Here is a 17,199-nt window from a genome sequence, read left to right as displayed (position 1 = left end):
GGGCGGCGGCGCGAGCCCTTGAGAGGAGGGGGCGACCCTCCGCGCGAGAGGGGAGAGGAGGCCCCCTCTGCCTGCAAGCCTTTCCCTTCCTTACTGTAGCTCGTACCTCCCTAAAAATAACTCAGGCCCGCCGGGGCCAGGAGGAGACGCCACTGTCCCCCGAGTGGAGCCGGGGGAGGCGTGCCGAGCCAGGCCCGGAGGGAGCCGGGCGCGCCAGGAAGCCTCTCCCGGCCGAGCGGCGAGGAAGAAGAGGAGGAAGGGGAGTTCCCGGCCGCCAAGCGCCCGCAGGGACCCTCCGGGCCGCGGGTCTCTGGAGCTGCGCGCCCCCCGCCCCCTTCGCGCGGCCTCGCTCTCCTGCCGGCTCTCCTGCGCGCCTGTCCCGCGCTCTGGGCCGCTGGGCCCAGCGGAGCCGCCCCCCCGTAGGCCCCGCCGCCGCCGCGGTTTGGCTTATTAGCCTCAGGCGGGCGGGCGGGCAGGAAGGCGGAGCGCGCAGGGCGGAGGCAGCTGCTGCGCTGGGCCGGGAGGAGGCCGACGAGGGTGCGGAGCAGCCCCGGCCGGGCCCACTGGGGGAGATGGCGTCCTACGTGGATAACAGCTTCCGCCAAGCGGTGATGAAGAACCCCGCCGAGAGGACCCCCCAGGTGAGATCCGCCGGGACTTGGCTGGATTTATGCTTCGCCGGCTGCGCCCTTTCCTGTCCCCGTCGCCCCTTCCTGACACAGTTGTCCCCGCGCACCCCACTTCTCCCATCAGGACCCCCAACTTTTCAATGGCATCCCATCTCCGAATCTTTTCCCCTGGTCGTCCTGGGTTTATATTTTCCCTCTCCTCGATATTCTCCTTTTCGCTGCCCTCCCCATTACTGACCTTCCTCCTTCGTTTGCCCCGCGCAGGAGAGAATTCTCTAATTAGGTTCCCCTCTTCCCAGTTGTATCCTGGAGCTTCTGAATCTCGGGGGTGAGGGGGGACTCACCTCCCCATGACCAGCTACTCCTGCCACCCTAGCTCCAGGGCCCCTTTCCTTCCCATGCATGTGGCCCCTTCTACCTTCAGAGTTCCGTGGTGTTTGAAAAGGTATAGGAAAGAAACTTGTATGGCTCTGCTAAAGACAAATCCGTCTTGACCTTCTAAAGTAAAATATTGAGATGTTTGTATATTTACTATTTTGCTTCTTTGAAAAAGGGATGCAGCTTTCCAGTGCAGGGGAAGAAAAGTTGATTAGCTAGGTTGGTGCTTTGAGTTTAAATTGCAGGCATAACTGCAGAGCATATTCAAATACATCCACGGAAAGGGCACCCTGCGGATTCTTCTGGTGTTGCACAACCTTGTCAAAATTAGATAAGTTTGTTAACCTTTATATGCATTCGTTTACCTTTAGGCTTATTTGTCCTCTTACTTTAAGTGGAGCGATTGCGGATGGTGTTGGATTTGGTCGTCTCAAGTTGGACTAGAGAGGGGGAAATTGTATAAAAATGTGGTGCTTTGATTTTTTTTTTTTTTTTTTTTTGCTTTTAGTTGCTGAGTGGTTAATGACGCATATTCCTAAGCATTGGGATGGTGACTACATACAGGGGATCCTGCTGCCAACCCTCTTAAGACAAGCCCTGATCCTTGGGACCATCAGACATTTAGGATCTAATGCTTGAAAGAGTTGCTTCGCTTGTTAGGTGTTGGATGCCATCTGTTCAAACCCAAATGCTCTCCTTCTCTGATGTTGATTATTATTATTTAATGTAGGGAGAACAGAATAAAATAGAATATTTCACTGGCTGCCTTTGGACAAGGCCCAAGAAGGGCACCTGGTACTGTTTCTGATTCTTCATTTTTCCTGATGGAGCCATCACATCTGGGGGATCATAGGTTGCACATATTTACCAAAAGAATGGAAGATGTGTGATAATTTTACAAGAATATTCATTTCACTATATTTCCAGAAAGTTTCAATTCTGTAGGATTATTTTATCAAAACCAAGCAGTATTCTGCTTTGATCTTGTCCCTGGGCATTGCACTACCTCCCATGTGCCTTCCTCCTCTACTGTTTGTTTTAAAATTGTAAATTGAATCAGTCTAATGCATCCGAAAATGCTCGTTCTCCGTGGTAGTGTGATAGAAAAGCAAATTTCAGTGAAATATTTCAGTTCCTTTCAGTGTTTGAAGTACCAAATGAAATCACACAAGTTGAGAATATTAGAACCTAGCAAGGCTGATTAGAAAATGATGTCATAGGCCTTTAGTGGAAATTAAAGCGGGGGTGGGGGGAAGCTGTGCCTTCGGTTAATTAGAACAGCAATGACTTGAAACCTACTATCAGTTGGGGGGTGGGGTCAACAAACAAGACTGGAAGAGACAAAACCTCCACTGTGAAAGTGTGTGGATTGTGCCAAATAAATGAACTGTTAAACTTTCCTCTTCTCCTGCCAGTTGTAGAGAATAGAGAAAAAACTGACCTTGCATAGAACTTGGCCAGATTCAGAAGTGGGTCGGTTACTACTAACACCACAACGTGAAAGCTTCGTTGATAATCTGAAAGCAGCACATTTCCCCCCCCCCGACCAAACCTTCATTGGAAAAGTAAACATAGAGAAAGCTACCAAACATTTTGAACATTAAGTGTCAGCCCTATTAATTTTGATACTCATTTGGTTATTACTAATGCAAACCCCATGTTTCCTTATTGTTGTTTTCAGGAGAAAGTAGCTTGAAATGTGAATGTTTTCCCAACCTTACCTGGCTGGTTAAAAACAATCTTCTAAAAGTTTGAAATGTACTGGAGAGTAAAAAAAAAAAGTTTTGGTAGAAGGTGCTTTTTATATTGAGTGCTTTGTAATGTAAGCACTCACTATATTGAGTGCTGAAAGTTTTTCTGTACCATCTTTTGTCAATGTTAGAGAGAATTTTGTAGTGTGAGGAAAGCAAATGTATTAAATAAACTTGATATCACAAACAGAAGGATATGAATTAGGAAAGTTTTGCTGTCATGCTTCCTTCTGTTTTTCAGGATAGACTCCTTAAAGGAGTTCATATGATTCTCATTACAGGCAAAAGGAATGCTTTAAAAGAATAGAGGAAATATATAATTTTTTGTTAAGTTCAGGTTTTCTTTTTTTTAATCCCTACCATCCCAGTTTCTCTCAAACTCTGTGAAGACATAGTTTTGTATTTAGGTCAATCAATTGCCTAGAAGTTAATAGTGATGTTGCTAGTGTAACCTAAGAGGTTAGCTAGAGGAGAATTTGAGGGTGGGAAGAGTCCCAGTGTAAACATGGAGACTGCAAATAGGGAGCTTTCAAGCACACCTGGAAAATGGGAATCTATTTTATTTAGCCATGTCATTAGAGAGGCAGAATGGTAAGGAGAAATTAAAAAAAAGTCACCTGAATTTTTAGCCTAATCATGCATACCTAGATTTAAGAGGCTGTCACTCTTTCACCTGATATTCTGAAAGGATGAAAAAAATCTTTGATCCAATGTGTGTCCCACATTATGTGTCTGGAAACCTGGCTAAGTTTTAGTCAATGGGGCACTGTATTCTAAATAACAAACCCCTTGAAAATAATGAACACTAAATGTTCTATTGATATTTTTCAGTGCACCTATGTTGAAAAACAGGACTCTTAAGTAATTGCTTTATTAAACTATTTGGGTTTATGCTTTAATCATTTAAATGAGAAGCTTGGTCACCAAAGCAATTTAGTCAAGTAAAAGATGTAAATAAATTACAAACAGCTTTATCCCCCAAGGCTTTAAACAATAAAATGCTTTTTCTAAACCATTTTATTAACTTGTTGAGTTCAGACCCTTTGTAGCTGCTTCTGTAGGGTGTTTAAATGCATGTTTTTAGTTTTTCAGGTGAAGCATCTATTGCTGAGTTTTCTTTCAAGATCTTATTTAATGTGTTTTTAGCCAGTTACAAGTTATTTTTAAAAATGGTATGTGTAAAACAGCTCCATCTCATTTCTTCCTAGTTAAATAGTATTACTTTGTCCTTTACTACTGAAAATTTTTTTGGCTCTTGAACCTTTCGATTTAGTTGTTAACTCATGAATTTGTCAGCTGAGGGCCCAAAACAGTGTAAGACTTCATTCTTTGCAAAGTCATTTAGTCATAATGAGAGGGCTGAAAAAATACCATTTTCCTAGAGAACTTTAAATTATGAGAATCTGCACAAAAGAGTATCTCTGGTAAATACTTAACTTTAAAATCTAGTGGAAGAATTGTGTTTATTACAGTTACATTTTCCATTTGAATTTCTTTTTATTGTTTATGAGCAGTTTCATATTTTCATTTGACAACTCATACTTTGATTATATTTTAGAAAATTTGGGGGCTCTAGTAATAAATATTTGGTTCTGAAGTAGTTTTTGTTCAAAAAATAGAACTGAATGATTTTTGTGCGGTTTAGAAAATCATATTTCACTGAGTAATTCCTGTTCGGCAACAATCACTTATTTACCTTTCATAATGATATTTGAATTTATAGGTTAAAACATATACATATTTATAACTGAAATACTAATTTCAAACTGTATGAGCATGTGACTTTGAACTTTATGGTAAAAATTAACATTTTTTTGTGATATTGGTAGAAACTTAGTTGTCTTAACATAATCTTTTAAACATTTAGTAATTAACAGTTCCATAATTAGCTTTGCATATATTGGCTGAGTTTCAAAATGAATCTATCCAACTGCAGTGCTATATGTGGACTGGTTTAATGCAGTTCTTCCCAGGCCCTGGCCTTTAAACAGAACAGTTACAAAAAAATAATAACAAAATAAAACTAAGAAAAGGAAGTGGACTACTCGGTTGCCAACTTGTTTCATTTTTTTCCTTTCAAGAAAGGATGTAAAATAACAAAATAAACTATAACCTTCGATCACTATCATTTTATTAATGGTCTTACCCTTTAATAAGAAAGGGAGGATATACTGTCATTGTAAAGCTATTTCTCGAGATCAAAGATTCCTTGATTCATAAGAAAACTCACTGTTTGTTTTTTGGTTTTTAATTTTGCTGTGGGCCTGAAAACAACTTTATCCAAGTGGATTTTGGGGGCAATTAAACGATAATGGTAGGTCTGCCTTTGCTGATATTTGAAATTCAAGTCATGTAAAGTGACAGTGGGTTATTACTTCAGTTATAAATTAACTATCTGAGGTAAAGATAAAATAACCCTTTAAAGATACATACTGCTGCTTGACTCATTTGAAAACTTACTTTTTTTTTTTTTTTTTAGTGAAGAAGACTTGTAATTACCTGAAGTAACTTTGATCTAGGCTAAAGAGATAGGGAAATGTGCTGATAGTTCTTTGATATCTAAATTTTATGGGCCATTCCCTCTCCTCACCTCATTTTTGGCACGAGATAGTTTTCTTATCTGTAAAATGAGCATAATAGCTTCCTGAGGTTGTTCTGGGATTAAGTGAAAGAAAGTACATTTACTATTTAGTGCAGTGTCTAATAGTAGTTTTTATTGTAGCACATTTTAATGAAATACTTTTTATCAGGCCTTGGGAATTCAAAGATGAAATGAGACCTCTGACCCTCCAGTAACTCACCGATGTATTGTATCCTTTAAGTAGGATGTGATTCATTAATTGCTATAGCAGCCGTTGAGGCTGTGGACTTCCTAGTTGAGATATCCTATGCCAACACTTAGACAATCATGTATTGAGTCTCAGGGGAGTAGGAAGTTACCCACCAGTGGAGTAGGGCAAATGCAGGATATTCCAGAAGTAGCACACATAGTTGTAAGAAAATAGGTGTAAACCTTCATTCCGTGTGCTTGGAGCCAAGGAAGTGAGTAGGGGATGAGAAGTGATTCCACTGGAGTAGAGAAGGTTGTGGTTTGAAGGAGAGTAAGAGGAGACCAAGAAATCTGTTAAAGACTGATGTCTGTTCTTCAGGCTTGAGATGGTTGGCAGCCTGAGTGACACAGTGGAGAGGGACTAGAATTATTGCAGTAGTAGAATTTATTGGACAGGCTGACTGAATGTGTGCACATTTATATCAGCTACTCATTGTATCAAACTATGTGCACATTATGCCAGTTACAGTCTGATCATGGCAAGTGATTATGATGGACATTTCCTAGTTCATGGGAAAAACTTCTAAGTTTTTGAATATATTTTTTATTAAAATATTTTTATCTTATACTATTTTTTCCTTAAACTGTGGTATCTTCTACGTCTACATTTTGGAATCTAGTATGAAATATCTGATTTATCATATCATTATGCCAAATATTTTATTTCTTAATTTGTAATGCTGTGGTTTTTTGTTTTTTGTTTTTGTTTTTTTTTAGTGGGGAGCAAAGCAAGGTTTATTGAGTGATAAGAAAGTGATAGTACAAAGCTCCTGAGGAGGGAAGGGGCCTGAGAGGGTTGCCCCCCCCCCTTTTAAAAGATTTTATTTATTTATTTATTTATTTATTTATTTATTTATTTATTTATTTATTTATGAGCGCACAAGCAGGGGGAGCTGCAGGCAGAGAAGCAGACTTCCTGCTGAGCAACGAGCCCAACACAGGGCTCAAACCCAGGACCCTGGGATCATGACCTGAGCCAAAGGCAGATGATGCTTAACCGACTGAGCCGCCCAGGCATCCCTGTAATGTGATTTTTAAGCATTCTGCCCTTTGGAAGAGTTGAGGAATATCTGAATTTAAGGAGGACAAATGGATTTATTTATATAAAAACTCACAAGTGATTTATGATGGCACAATGTAATGATTATAGTGAGTGTTTGAGAACACTTGGGATGTATATTCCCCTGTCCCATTTAGTTAATGTTGATAAGTTAGGAAGGAAAAGCAATTGTAGTACATATTATTGCTCTTTTGTAGCTTTGTCAGAGATTGACTATGTATAGTTAGTCAAAATATGTTCAGTAACTATAATATCAGCCTTTGTAGGAAGAAAAACAAGCTGATTGCTACTTTATTTATGTTAGGATTTTTATCTTTTCAGGAAAAAAAAACATCTCTGGTCTCACATGCTAATTAACCCCACTACTTACTGAACTATTTACCCTAAGTGTTTCTTGCTGTACTCAGGTGTTTCCTTTTCTTCTTCAATCTGTGAAAGAATTTACCTTTAGTGTGGTTATGGTGGGGTTTTTATGGAGTGGAAAGTTTAGTCCTTGCATTTTAAATTCTCTTGGGTCCACCATTTCTGTGCTTTCACATCCTTATGCATAAAAAGTGTTTTAGAGGAGTTGGTGTTAGTGAGTTGAAGGGGAACTTTGTCATTGGAACTAAACCCTCTTTTTTCTTGCTGTTCAACTCTTAAAAGTTGAAATTCATAAATTGTGGATGTTTAGGATTTTTCAAATATTTAATATGAGTTAAATGAAATAAAAATGTATATTTTGATCCTGCTAACTGTTGGTAGTTAAGTTGACAAACCAACACTCACCTTAATATTGGCCCTTAGCATCTTCCTGTTCTCTAGCTCTTGGTATTTGTTCCTACCCAACATAAAAGCTACTAAGAGACCCTAAAGAAGAATTAGTCATTAGCTGGTTATTCCAAAGAGGCCTGATAGTAACTTTCTGAGAAGCTACCTAGCAATCAGTAGATCTAAAGGGGTGAGGCACAATGATGGTAATCTAATTTCTCTTGAGTATTCACTCTTGTCAAAACTCATTATCATTTTTTTATTTCAATAAACTTTTTAGTTTGAGATAATTGTAGATTCACATGTAGTTGTAAGAAATAATGCAGAGGTCCTCTGGAAACTTTACCTAGTTTTCCCCATTAACAATGTTTTGTGAGACTAAAATATTGCAATCAGGATGTTGGCATTCATACAGTCAAGATGCAGAACAATCCCGTCACCATAAGAATTCCTCTTGTTGCCCTTATTTGTAGACATAATCATTCCCTGACCCTACCTCTGGCATGGACTAGTCTGTTCTCCATTGGTATAATTTTGTCATTTCAAAAGTGTTACATAGATGGAATCATACAATATTTGACTTTTGGGATTGACTTTTTTCCCCACCCCCACTCAGCAAAATTAAAACTTTTTACCTTTTGGCTAAAATGAATTTCTACTATTGTCACTGAGTGGTTTGGGCTGTTTTCCTGAAACACCGGCAATATCTGGGGATTGGGGAGTGCCAGGTAAAGTGGATTTAAATAGTGACAATGGTGCGAAAATTCTGTGATATATATAAAATAATGACCAAAGATTATAAGGTCATGGATGAGCAAGAGTTATGATAATACAGCACATTTGGGATATTTCAATATATATAGTTTTCTTTCCATAAAAAAGATATTTTTTTGGTCATAATGGAAGTGGTAAAGCTAGCTTTAGCCTATCAGTGATCCCTTATTTAAAAGAATAACTTGATCTTCCCTAACTGAAGTGACATTTTTACAATTCAAAAGAAAGTCTAATGAATATCTTTATAAAGGAGTCCCAATGGTCAAATCAGGGACAGTTTGAACAAAATAAAAATGAGTTATAAACTTTTAGGGGAAAAAAATATCCATTAGCTCATACCAATATAAGTAAATAATTGAATACATAGGTAAATGGGGGAAGAAGAGACAGCTCTTTATTACTGTAGAATTCCAATTTAAAAAAAATTTAGAAGGGGGTGCCTGGGTGGCTCAATAGGTTAAATGTCTGCCTTCAGCTCAGGTCATGATCCCAGGGTCCTGGGACTGAGTCCCACATCAGGCTCCCTGCCCAGTAGGGCGTCTGTTTCTACCTCTCCCTCTGCCCCTACCCCTTCTCATTCTCTCTCCCTCCCCACCATGTGCATGCAAAAAAAAAAAAAAAAAAACTTTTATAAAAAATTGAGAATGATGGAAATAGAAAATTGCAGCAATAATTGCTGTAAGCAAGAATACACAGTTAATGTCAAAATTAGTGGGTGAAAAATGAAAAACATATACAAAGGGGCACCTGGGTGGCTCAGTCAAAGGTCCGACTCTTGGTTTTGGCTCAGGTCATGATCTCAAGATTGTGAGATCAAGCCCTGGATTGGGCTCCACACTCGGGGAAGTCTGCTTGAAATTCTCTCCCTTTGCCCCTCTCACCACTCATGTGCATGCATGCTCTCTCTCTGTCAAATAAATTAAATCTTAAAAACTCTATGTCAGATACCATCAGAATATTTGCATAGTCTCAAAATATCTCCCCAAGATTGATTAATTATGAAGGGAAAATCAATGCCTTTATAGTGAGGAAAACTGGTAGACACCAAATGAACCAGGTGAATCAAAGTTATATCACTACTGTCAAATAACACAATTCAGCTGAATAAATTTGCAGACATAATTGGCTTTATTGGATGATTCATGAATCAGGTAGCATCCCATCTAGCAAACACGAAGGAACTCGCAGAAGTTCTAGAAAATGGAAGGCTGAAGGGAGAAGGATAATGAAAGAGCAGATTACTTCATCTTTCTTTGGGGGATGGAAAGGGTCTGTGTGGCAAACTACCTCATTGGTGTGGACCAGTTACCACTAAATTCCTGGAGAAGGTTGAAACTGCCATTAGGTTAATAATGAAGCCTCGGTTTGGTTACATGGGTTTAGCACAAGTGACTCCACTTTGCACCTGTTGTTTCTTTTTAACACCAGCGAGAAGACATATCAGCATCATGCTGCATTGAGAAGGGCACATCTGTGGTAGTATTCTTACTAAAAATACTTGACCCTTAATGTCAGAAAATACTAGACAAACTCAAATTTTAGGAAATTCTACAAAATAACTGTACTCAAAAGTGTCCAGTTTCTGAAAGGATGACATGCTGAAGAATTGTTACAGATTGAGACTTAAGGAAATGTGATAAACAAATGAGATGTGACATTCTGGATTAGATCCTGGACCAGGAAAAGAAAAGTTAATAACGTAGAACAATTGGTGAAATTTGAGCAGTTAGATAATTTTACTGTGGTTATTTTATTTGTTAAATTATGGGAAGCTAGGTGAGTATATAGGATCTATGAACTATTTTTGTATAACTTTCTTATTCTAAAGTTATTTCAAAATTGAAAGTAAAAAAAAAGGCATAGCTTTTGGAGTTTTATTGTGACTTTGATAAGGGGCCACAAATTAAGATATTTTGAAAAATAATCTTTTTCCTGATTAATGATTTAATCTTACTGAAGAGCCTGTTCCTTTTCTAGCTAAATGTCTTGTATGCATTGGATCATTAATGACATGTTCCAAGTAATATATTAGTTGGAAGAAATTTAAAACATGCACACTGACTAATAGATAAGTGGACATGAAGAGCTAAAATAAGTTTTTAACTATTCATTTTTATTCCTGTCTGAATTTCGTAGACATTCACAAGATGCAGTGTATTTTATCAGTTTTGAATGTTTCACAGTCCTGAATTTTAGTTGATTAGTGTATTTGGTATAAGAAAAAATGTGTAGGAAATAAAATATTCCATGTACATTAATCACAATAGAAAAGAAAGTGTGGTAGTAGCTTAAGGAAGTCAGTCTAGGTTAAAATAAAGGTGTAGATTCTCCCCTCCCTGCTTTCCTATGAACTTAAAAAATTATTTAAATTATTACTTTTCGTGGGAGTGAGGGGGGTGGGTGGAAGGAAAAGGCAAGGGTGTGTATAAGAAGTTTGGTCAGAGGCACTATTACCACTACAGATGTGATAATATGTAAACTGAGTGTGGTCAATACATTTTCTAGGACTGTTTTTTAATTAGAATAATAAAAAAAAAGAATTTCTTTTAAAATCAGTTCAAAGCAGGGTGCTGGGGTGGCTCAGTCAGGTAAGTGGTTAAGCATTTGCCTTAGGCTCAGGTCATGATCTCAGGGTCCTGGGATTGAGCGCCCCTCATCTGCCTCCCTGCTTAGCGCTAAGGGACCCTGCTTCTCCCTTTCCCTCTGCTCCTTTCCCTTGCTCGTGCTCTCTTTCTCTCTCTCAAATAAATAAAATCTTAAAAAAAATAAAATCAGCTCAAAGCAGAAATATCTTTACCAGTATTTTTTTTCCTTCGTATGTACACCTTTGTATTTCAATTATAAAGCCAAACTCCACCATCCATCCATTTTCCCAGCCCCCTTCCCTCCATTAGCCATCTACTTTTCCTCTATTTATGGTAAATACTGGAGAATGCATGCTGTATTTGTATATATTTTTTTCTTCTAAAACAAATTTGCACTGGAAGATTGGATTAAAAATATGGGACCTAACATTTGAGAAAACTACAAATAAACTTAAGTCTGAAAGTATTTACTATTTTCAATTATAAAGACATAAACCATTATTTATAATATTAAGAAACTGATCAAATTGATATATTCCCAATTAGAGATGAGTTTTAAAAAGTTAAGAGTTTAAAATAATGAAATGCAGTAGCATAAAATGCCAAGAATTGATGTAAGAATTTGACTGCATTTCAGTTTTGTTTCTAATCTTCTTTCATGTTTGATCCTCCTACTTTTGTAGAACTGGAAAAAATGGAGGAGCAAACTTCAGGGGGCAAATTTTATCTGCATACCTGCTCCTACTTCTATTTGGGAACCCACAAACTTCTTTTAGAGGCAGACAATGTAGGAAGAGACCCAAAAGTTCTTCCCAATGTGAATCTCCAAACTTAGTGATTAGGATGAGTGGGAATTCCTATCTTGAGTCCATTTTCTTTGGTATGGTTTAAAATCTACATTACACAGAGAAAACTGTGGGAGGTAATGTGATAAAGTCATTTCACTTTAGAAGTCCTTGTTCCCACTTCATATATTCTGGGCTGGCTATTTTCCTTCGTAGTTATACATTTATATCTTTAATTGTGTTCACAGAATAGTTGTTTTGACTTCATTTAGTGTATTTTCTTTATGTAACCTAGTCGTTATGTATGATCTTGGACTTGGGTGACAAACAAACTGCTCTTTTGTCCTGGGCAGGTTATTTAACTTCAGTGGGTTTCAGGCCTTTGGATTTCGTGGACTAGTAAAATTTCATAAAACACTGGGGCACTGACATTGATTTGTCACTCATTTTGCTAACTATGTTAAGATGAATATAAGCTCGTTCTCCACTATTCCCATTTCATGAAAGAAAGGACATTTTAATGTAAAAATAGAAAACCTCAGAATAAGTAAAGTTAGCTTTGTTTTATTATATTACTGTTTTTGTCAAGGATTGATGAAAATTTTACAGTGGCTGTGTATGGTAATATTACCTCATATCGTTGAGATTAAATGTGTTCATGTATATTAAAGTTCTGTAACAGTCTCTGGCATAAATAATTTAATGAATAGCTAAGAATAATAGTAGTTTAATATTTTCATGTTTATTATTAATATTATTTTTCAATAATTGGTATTCATTTACTATCTGATCTTTTTCCCCTTAGATAATTTTTCATCATTAGTATGCCTTATGGCTAATTCACCAAAGTGATTTATAACATGAGTCAATTTCATAGGCTTGATTCATAGCATAAATTGTGTTAGGATTGCATTAGTCTACAGGTTACCAAAAACTATACACATAGGCTTAGCCATGGGCTTATTTTCCTCACACAATAAGAAATCTAAGGGTAGGTGGTGTAAGATTGGTGCAGATGCTCAAAGGTGTCATTAAGGAAACTGGCTCAGTCTCCTACTTAGCAAGTAATTTTAGTTTTCAAAGTCCCAAGATGACAGCTGTACACCAACCAGGAGAGAAGGGAGAATGTTTTCTTGGTAAGAGTGCTTTTGTTTTGAAGGACAGCCCTTTCCTGGTACTTGTCCTTGGCCAGAGCTATGTCAAGTGACTACTGGTGGCAAAGGAAGCTGGAAATTCGAGTATTTTGCTTTTAAACCTCCATATTACAGAAACGCAGGAAAGAGATTAAGATGAATGAGTGCTGTGAGCTGACAGTATTTATCCAACTTACTTTGCATAGGAAACGGATAATTGTAAGTTGATGCAGTGATTCTCAGGAGCCCTCTTTGAAAATCGTACTGGAATATACAGCTACATCATTATAGCTACAGTTGAGTCATACAGGTATATTTAATTTCTTGGCTCACTTATTAGGTGTATGGTTATTAATTTCCTGAACTGCAATCTCTTATCTGAAAATAGAGATAAAAATACTAGTGGCTGGGGCACCTGGGTGGCTCAGTTGGTTAAGCGACTGCCTTCGGCTCAGGTCATGATCCTGGAGTCCCGGGATCGAGTCCCACATCGGGCTCCCTGCTCGGCGGGGAGTCTTCTTCTCCGTCTGACCCTCTTCCCTCTCGTGCTCTCTATCTCTCATTCTCTCTCGCTCAAATAAATAAATAAAATCTTTAAAAAAAAAAATACTAGTGGCTGAGCATTATATGTAAATATAAATATATAAAAATTTATATTTATTATCAATGTAACTTTTAATATAATTATTTCTAAGTGGTAACTATTGATATACATATTGATATAAAGTTAAATGTAGGCTTATATTTCTTAACTTGTTACTTTTGCTTTAAATTTACTCTATTTTTAAAATTTCAGAAATTTTATTTCATTTTTTAAAGTGCTCCATTTCTGTGCTCTTATATTACTACATGTAGTAAATACTTTGTCGTGTTTCTGTGACTTTAAGGTTGCAGTTATTATTCCTCCTAGAAGTTGAATCATCACTTTATAAATACATATACATTTGTATATAAAACATTTGTAAAAGATAGCTGTTTAGTTTTCTGTACTTTGTTGGATCCATACTTATAACATAAACTTATGTCTTTAATGAAAATGGTTTGATAATGAATGTTACACAAAACTAGCTTTGATACTAAAACTTTAAGTATGCACTGTGTCCTGCCTTAGAGCAATTGTTCTGTTTAGTTATGAGCTTTTTATGGTAGCATTCAAGATTTATATAGATAAATGGTGCTTACATGTAGTGAGGTCAGTTAAACAATTTGCTATCAGAAACTAATGGATAGAGATGTTATTGGAAAGAGTCCTGGCTATTTGTCATTTAAAAATAGTCTATGTTTTCATAGACTATTTTACTTGTTTGGGTGGGGTGAGTGTATAATAAATGCCTGAAATTGTAGTCTTAAGTTAGGACCCCCATTTCATTTAAAATGGATTAGCTTGCACTGTGTCTACCAACTTAACTAGAGAGCTTGCTGGTCTGGGACTTAACTATCTATTTTTAAAGCTCAGGACTTGGTGTGCCCTTTGGTGCAGAATTTGAGCTAATAAATTTTTAATGACTTGATCTTTCTTTCCTGAGAGTTTGAGATACAGGGGAAAAAGTAATTATATACTTCTATATTAATAGCAAGTTGAATAAAAGCTGAAAAGGAGTAGTAATTTTTGGTTCAGTTTCTGTAACATATAAATCCTTCTATTTTATAGAAACGTGTACCTTTGTGGAACGAAATTATTTTTATTGAGTATCAGGCAGTTGCCTCCCTGTGAGTTTAATCACTTTGGTGCTAGTATTTTAAATTGTCATTTACATGATGTTTTCACTGGCATTTAACACAGGGTGTAAATTCTTTCTCTGGGCTCCTGTGACATTTTTGTCCTATTATGCAAATTTTTTTATTACTTTGAGATTTTTGACTGTCATCAGGAACAGTAATTTAAATTAATGACAGACTTAAGTTATAAAATTAAATTCGTTTCTGGTATCTAAAACTAATTTGCTGACGAACTGTTACTAAGTAGAGATCCTAGCCTTGCCCTATTTTAATAGATAAGACTATTTTTCAATTGTAGAATGATTTACATGCAAATCTGTTAACTTCTCAAGGGGTGATGTCAAGAATAGATTAAATATACTCCATTGAAATCTTACTCAACTTACTGATGATACATAAAACTTTAAGAAAAAGTAAGCTGTAATAAAACTTGTAGGTAAATTTTTTAATAAATTTTTAGCGAGAGATGTATTAATTAAATACATAGGTAGTGTTTTAACTTTCACTTCATTGTCTTCTACTTTTCACCAGTTCTTTATTTTTAATTTTGACATGTAACTGCTCTTCTTCATGGAAGGAGATAGTGTGATTTCTGGAGTATCTGGAAGGCCCCTAATCCACAGAATTGCTTCCCTCATCTTCTGATGATGCCTAAGGTGACAGTGAAGAAAACATGTCAATATTGGTTCTTGGTATTGAGTGGAACCTTAGAGATCAGCTGATCATTGTCCCGCAGACCTGTAGATGGGCCCTGGGAGGCTTCTCGGGGGACCTTTTGGGAGGCCTGGAAATCTAGCCTAGCTTGCACACTTAATTTTTATTAGAAAAAGATTCACCACTAAAAAAATACTGAAAATTCCTGATCTAGTTTGGACTCCTGAGTAGAAGAAGTAAACAACAAGAGTAGTTGAGTGAATTTCTTCATGTCAACAGAGACAGAGCCAGCAAACTTGAAAATTTAATTGTCTACATCAGGGTGAGCAAACTATTGCCCTTGGACCAAATTCAACCTATAGCCTGTTTTTGTAGGTAAAGTTTTATTGGAACACAGCCATGCTCATTCTTTACATATTGTCTCTGGCTGCTTTCATGCTGTTGAGGCTGAGTTTAGTAGTTGACAGAGACAGTGTTGCCTGCAAAGCATAAAACCTTTTATTGTCTGGCTCTTCACAGAAAAGGTTTGCCCTTTCTCTTAGACCTTCATCTAGGTGAAAATGCAGATACTTTTGGAAGAGTGTGGGTGTGGGGTGACTATTCAGTACTGTTATCAGTTAAACCTCAGAGAAGTGGAAATTTCCTTTTTAATATTTGATAAGGTGAGGAGTGGACCAAACTTTGCTAAAAGAGTGTATTTTATAATTTTGAGGGGCTGCTTCTATTAAAAATATAGCAGTATAGGGTGCCTGGGTGGCTCCCCTGCTTGGCGGGGAATCTGCTTCTCCCTCTCCTTCTGCCTGCCATTACCCCTGCTTGTGCTCTCTTTCTTTCTGTCAAATAAATAAAATCTTAAAAAAATATATAGCAATATAATCAGCAAAAATCTCTTTATTTCTAATTATATGCCTTAAATTGAAATGTGTATTTTTCTCAGGGATAATGCAGAGTTCTTTTGGAGTTGTTTATAATGTAGTTCTGAGCAGATTCGTTTAAATAATTAACTTTCTTGAATGGTCTGCTCTACAGTTTAGAAAACTTCAGAATGAAGAAGATAGGCTGGAAATGTGTATCAAATTGGTAGAACATTAAGTCACCTGACCATTATTTTTCTTTCTCACTCAGTTTTTTTCTAACTCAGAATTTGTTTATGTGTACAGTGATTTTTAGGAAATGTCAGTAAATTGCTTGAACTCTTCAGGGATTACAGTTAATGAATGTTACAGTTGCTAGTCCATAGTCTATTACTAGTCAACTCATAAAATGAAAACTTTAGGAACTTTTTAAGGAGTAGGCTCCCATATTGTAAATTAGTTTTCTTGGCACATGTCATATATTTTCATTTATTGTATGATAACTTGGTGAAAAATTTTTTTTTGTTCCACAGAAAACAAAATTTGTTACCTTAGAAATAAATGCTGTACTATTAGCGAATGAAGGTGATGTGTTCAATAACACAGGAAATGAAAACACTGATTTTCAATTTTGTTAATCCACGAGCTTTGTGTTCTATTTCTTAAACCCTTTTGTAAATAAATTATTTTAGCTGTTTATTTTACCAACAATAACAGTAAAAGCTCAGGAACCATTCAAACTGAGAGTTTAGAAAGCTAGCTACTTGTGGGATAAGTTTACTCACCAATTCTTAGCAAGGCTGTTTTCTGCTTTTGTGATGGAACATTTAATTACATATTTCTCTTTCGTTATACTGAAGTGTTAATTCCTTCATATTTTGCATATATTCCTTAAGGAATATCTTGCTGACCTCCCTAGTGGTTACAAAAAATGTGTTTCACTGACTTCTGGTTTGCTTACAGGCTTGAAACATTTAATCGTGCTAGGTTAAGAATTTCTAGTCTGTTCGATATGCAGTGGGGAATCATTGAAACCTTTTGAATCCAGGCAGTGAGTCAAGAACGTGCTTGAAGACAAATAATTTTGTAGTGTTAAGATGAATGTGAAGGTCATGGAGGACAGCTAAGGCTTTTGACATGCTTAAGGCATACACTTCAACTAGACTGGACAAGAAATTACATGGAGATGGATCTGTATCAGTTTGAAATGAAACAGACAGACTTGGATGGAAGAGGGACCAGCAGTGGCTCAGGACTACTTGGAATGAATGACTGTATTATTTTCTTTTTTGTGACT

The 17,199-nt window shown here is 37.0% G+C and overlaps 1 protein-coding gene across 8 annotated transcripts in view; it reads left to right on the top strand.

Moving 5' to 3' along the window:
• The first annotated feature begins 494 nt into the window (after nucleotides 1–494).
• The window catches only part of RAPGEF2 (Rap guanine nucleotide exchange factor 2), a 233,267-nt gene continuing 216,562 nt past the window's right edge, over nucleotides 495–17,199 (top strand). For all 8 annotated transcript variants that reach the window (XM_028104357.2, XM_028104353.2, XM_028104358.2 and 5 more), the window contains exon 1: nucleotides 495–641. In XM_028104357.2, coding sequence (XP_027960158.1) covers nucleotides 573–641 — 69 coding nt within the window. In that variant the 5' untranslated portion in view covers nucleotides 495–572. The remainder of the gene's footprint in view (nucleotides 642–17,199) is intronic.

The sequence above is a fragment of the Eumetopias jubatus genome, unplaced genomic scaffold (genome assembly GCF_037043125.1).
Source record: "Eumetopias jubatus isolate StellerSeaLion01/CBP00866 unplaced genomic scaffold, mEumJub1_p1.0 scaffold_2, whole genome shotgun sequence".
In the NCBI taxonomy this organism is placed as follows: domain Eukaryota; kingdom Metazoa; phylum Chordata; class Mammalia; order Carnivora; family Otariidae; genus Eumetopias; species Eumetopias jubatus.
The sequence above is the reverse complement of the archived record's forward strand: the minus strand, read 5'-3'. Positions and strand labels throughout refer to the sequence as shown.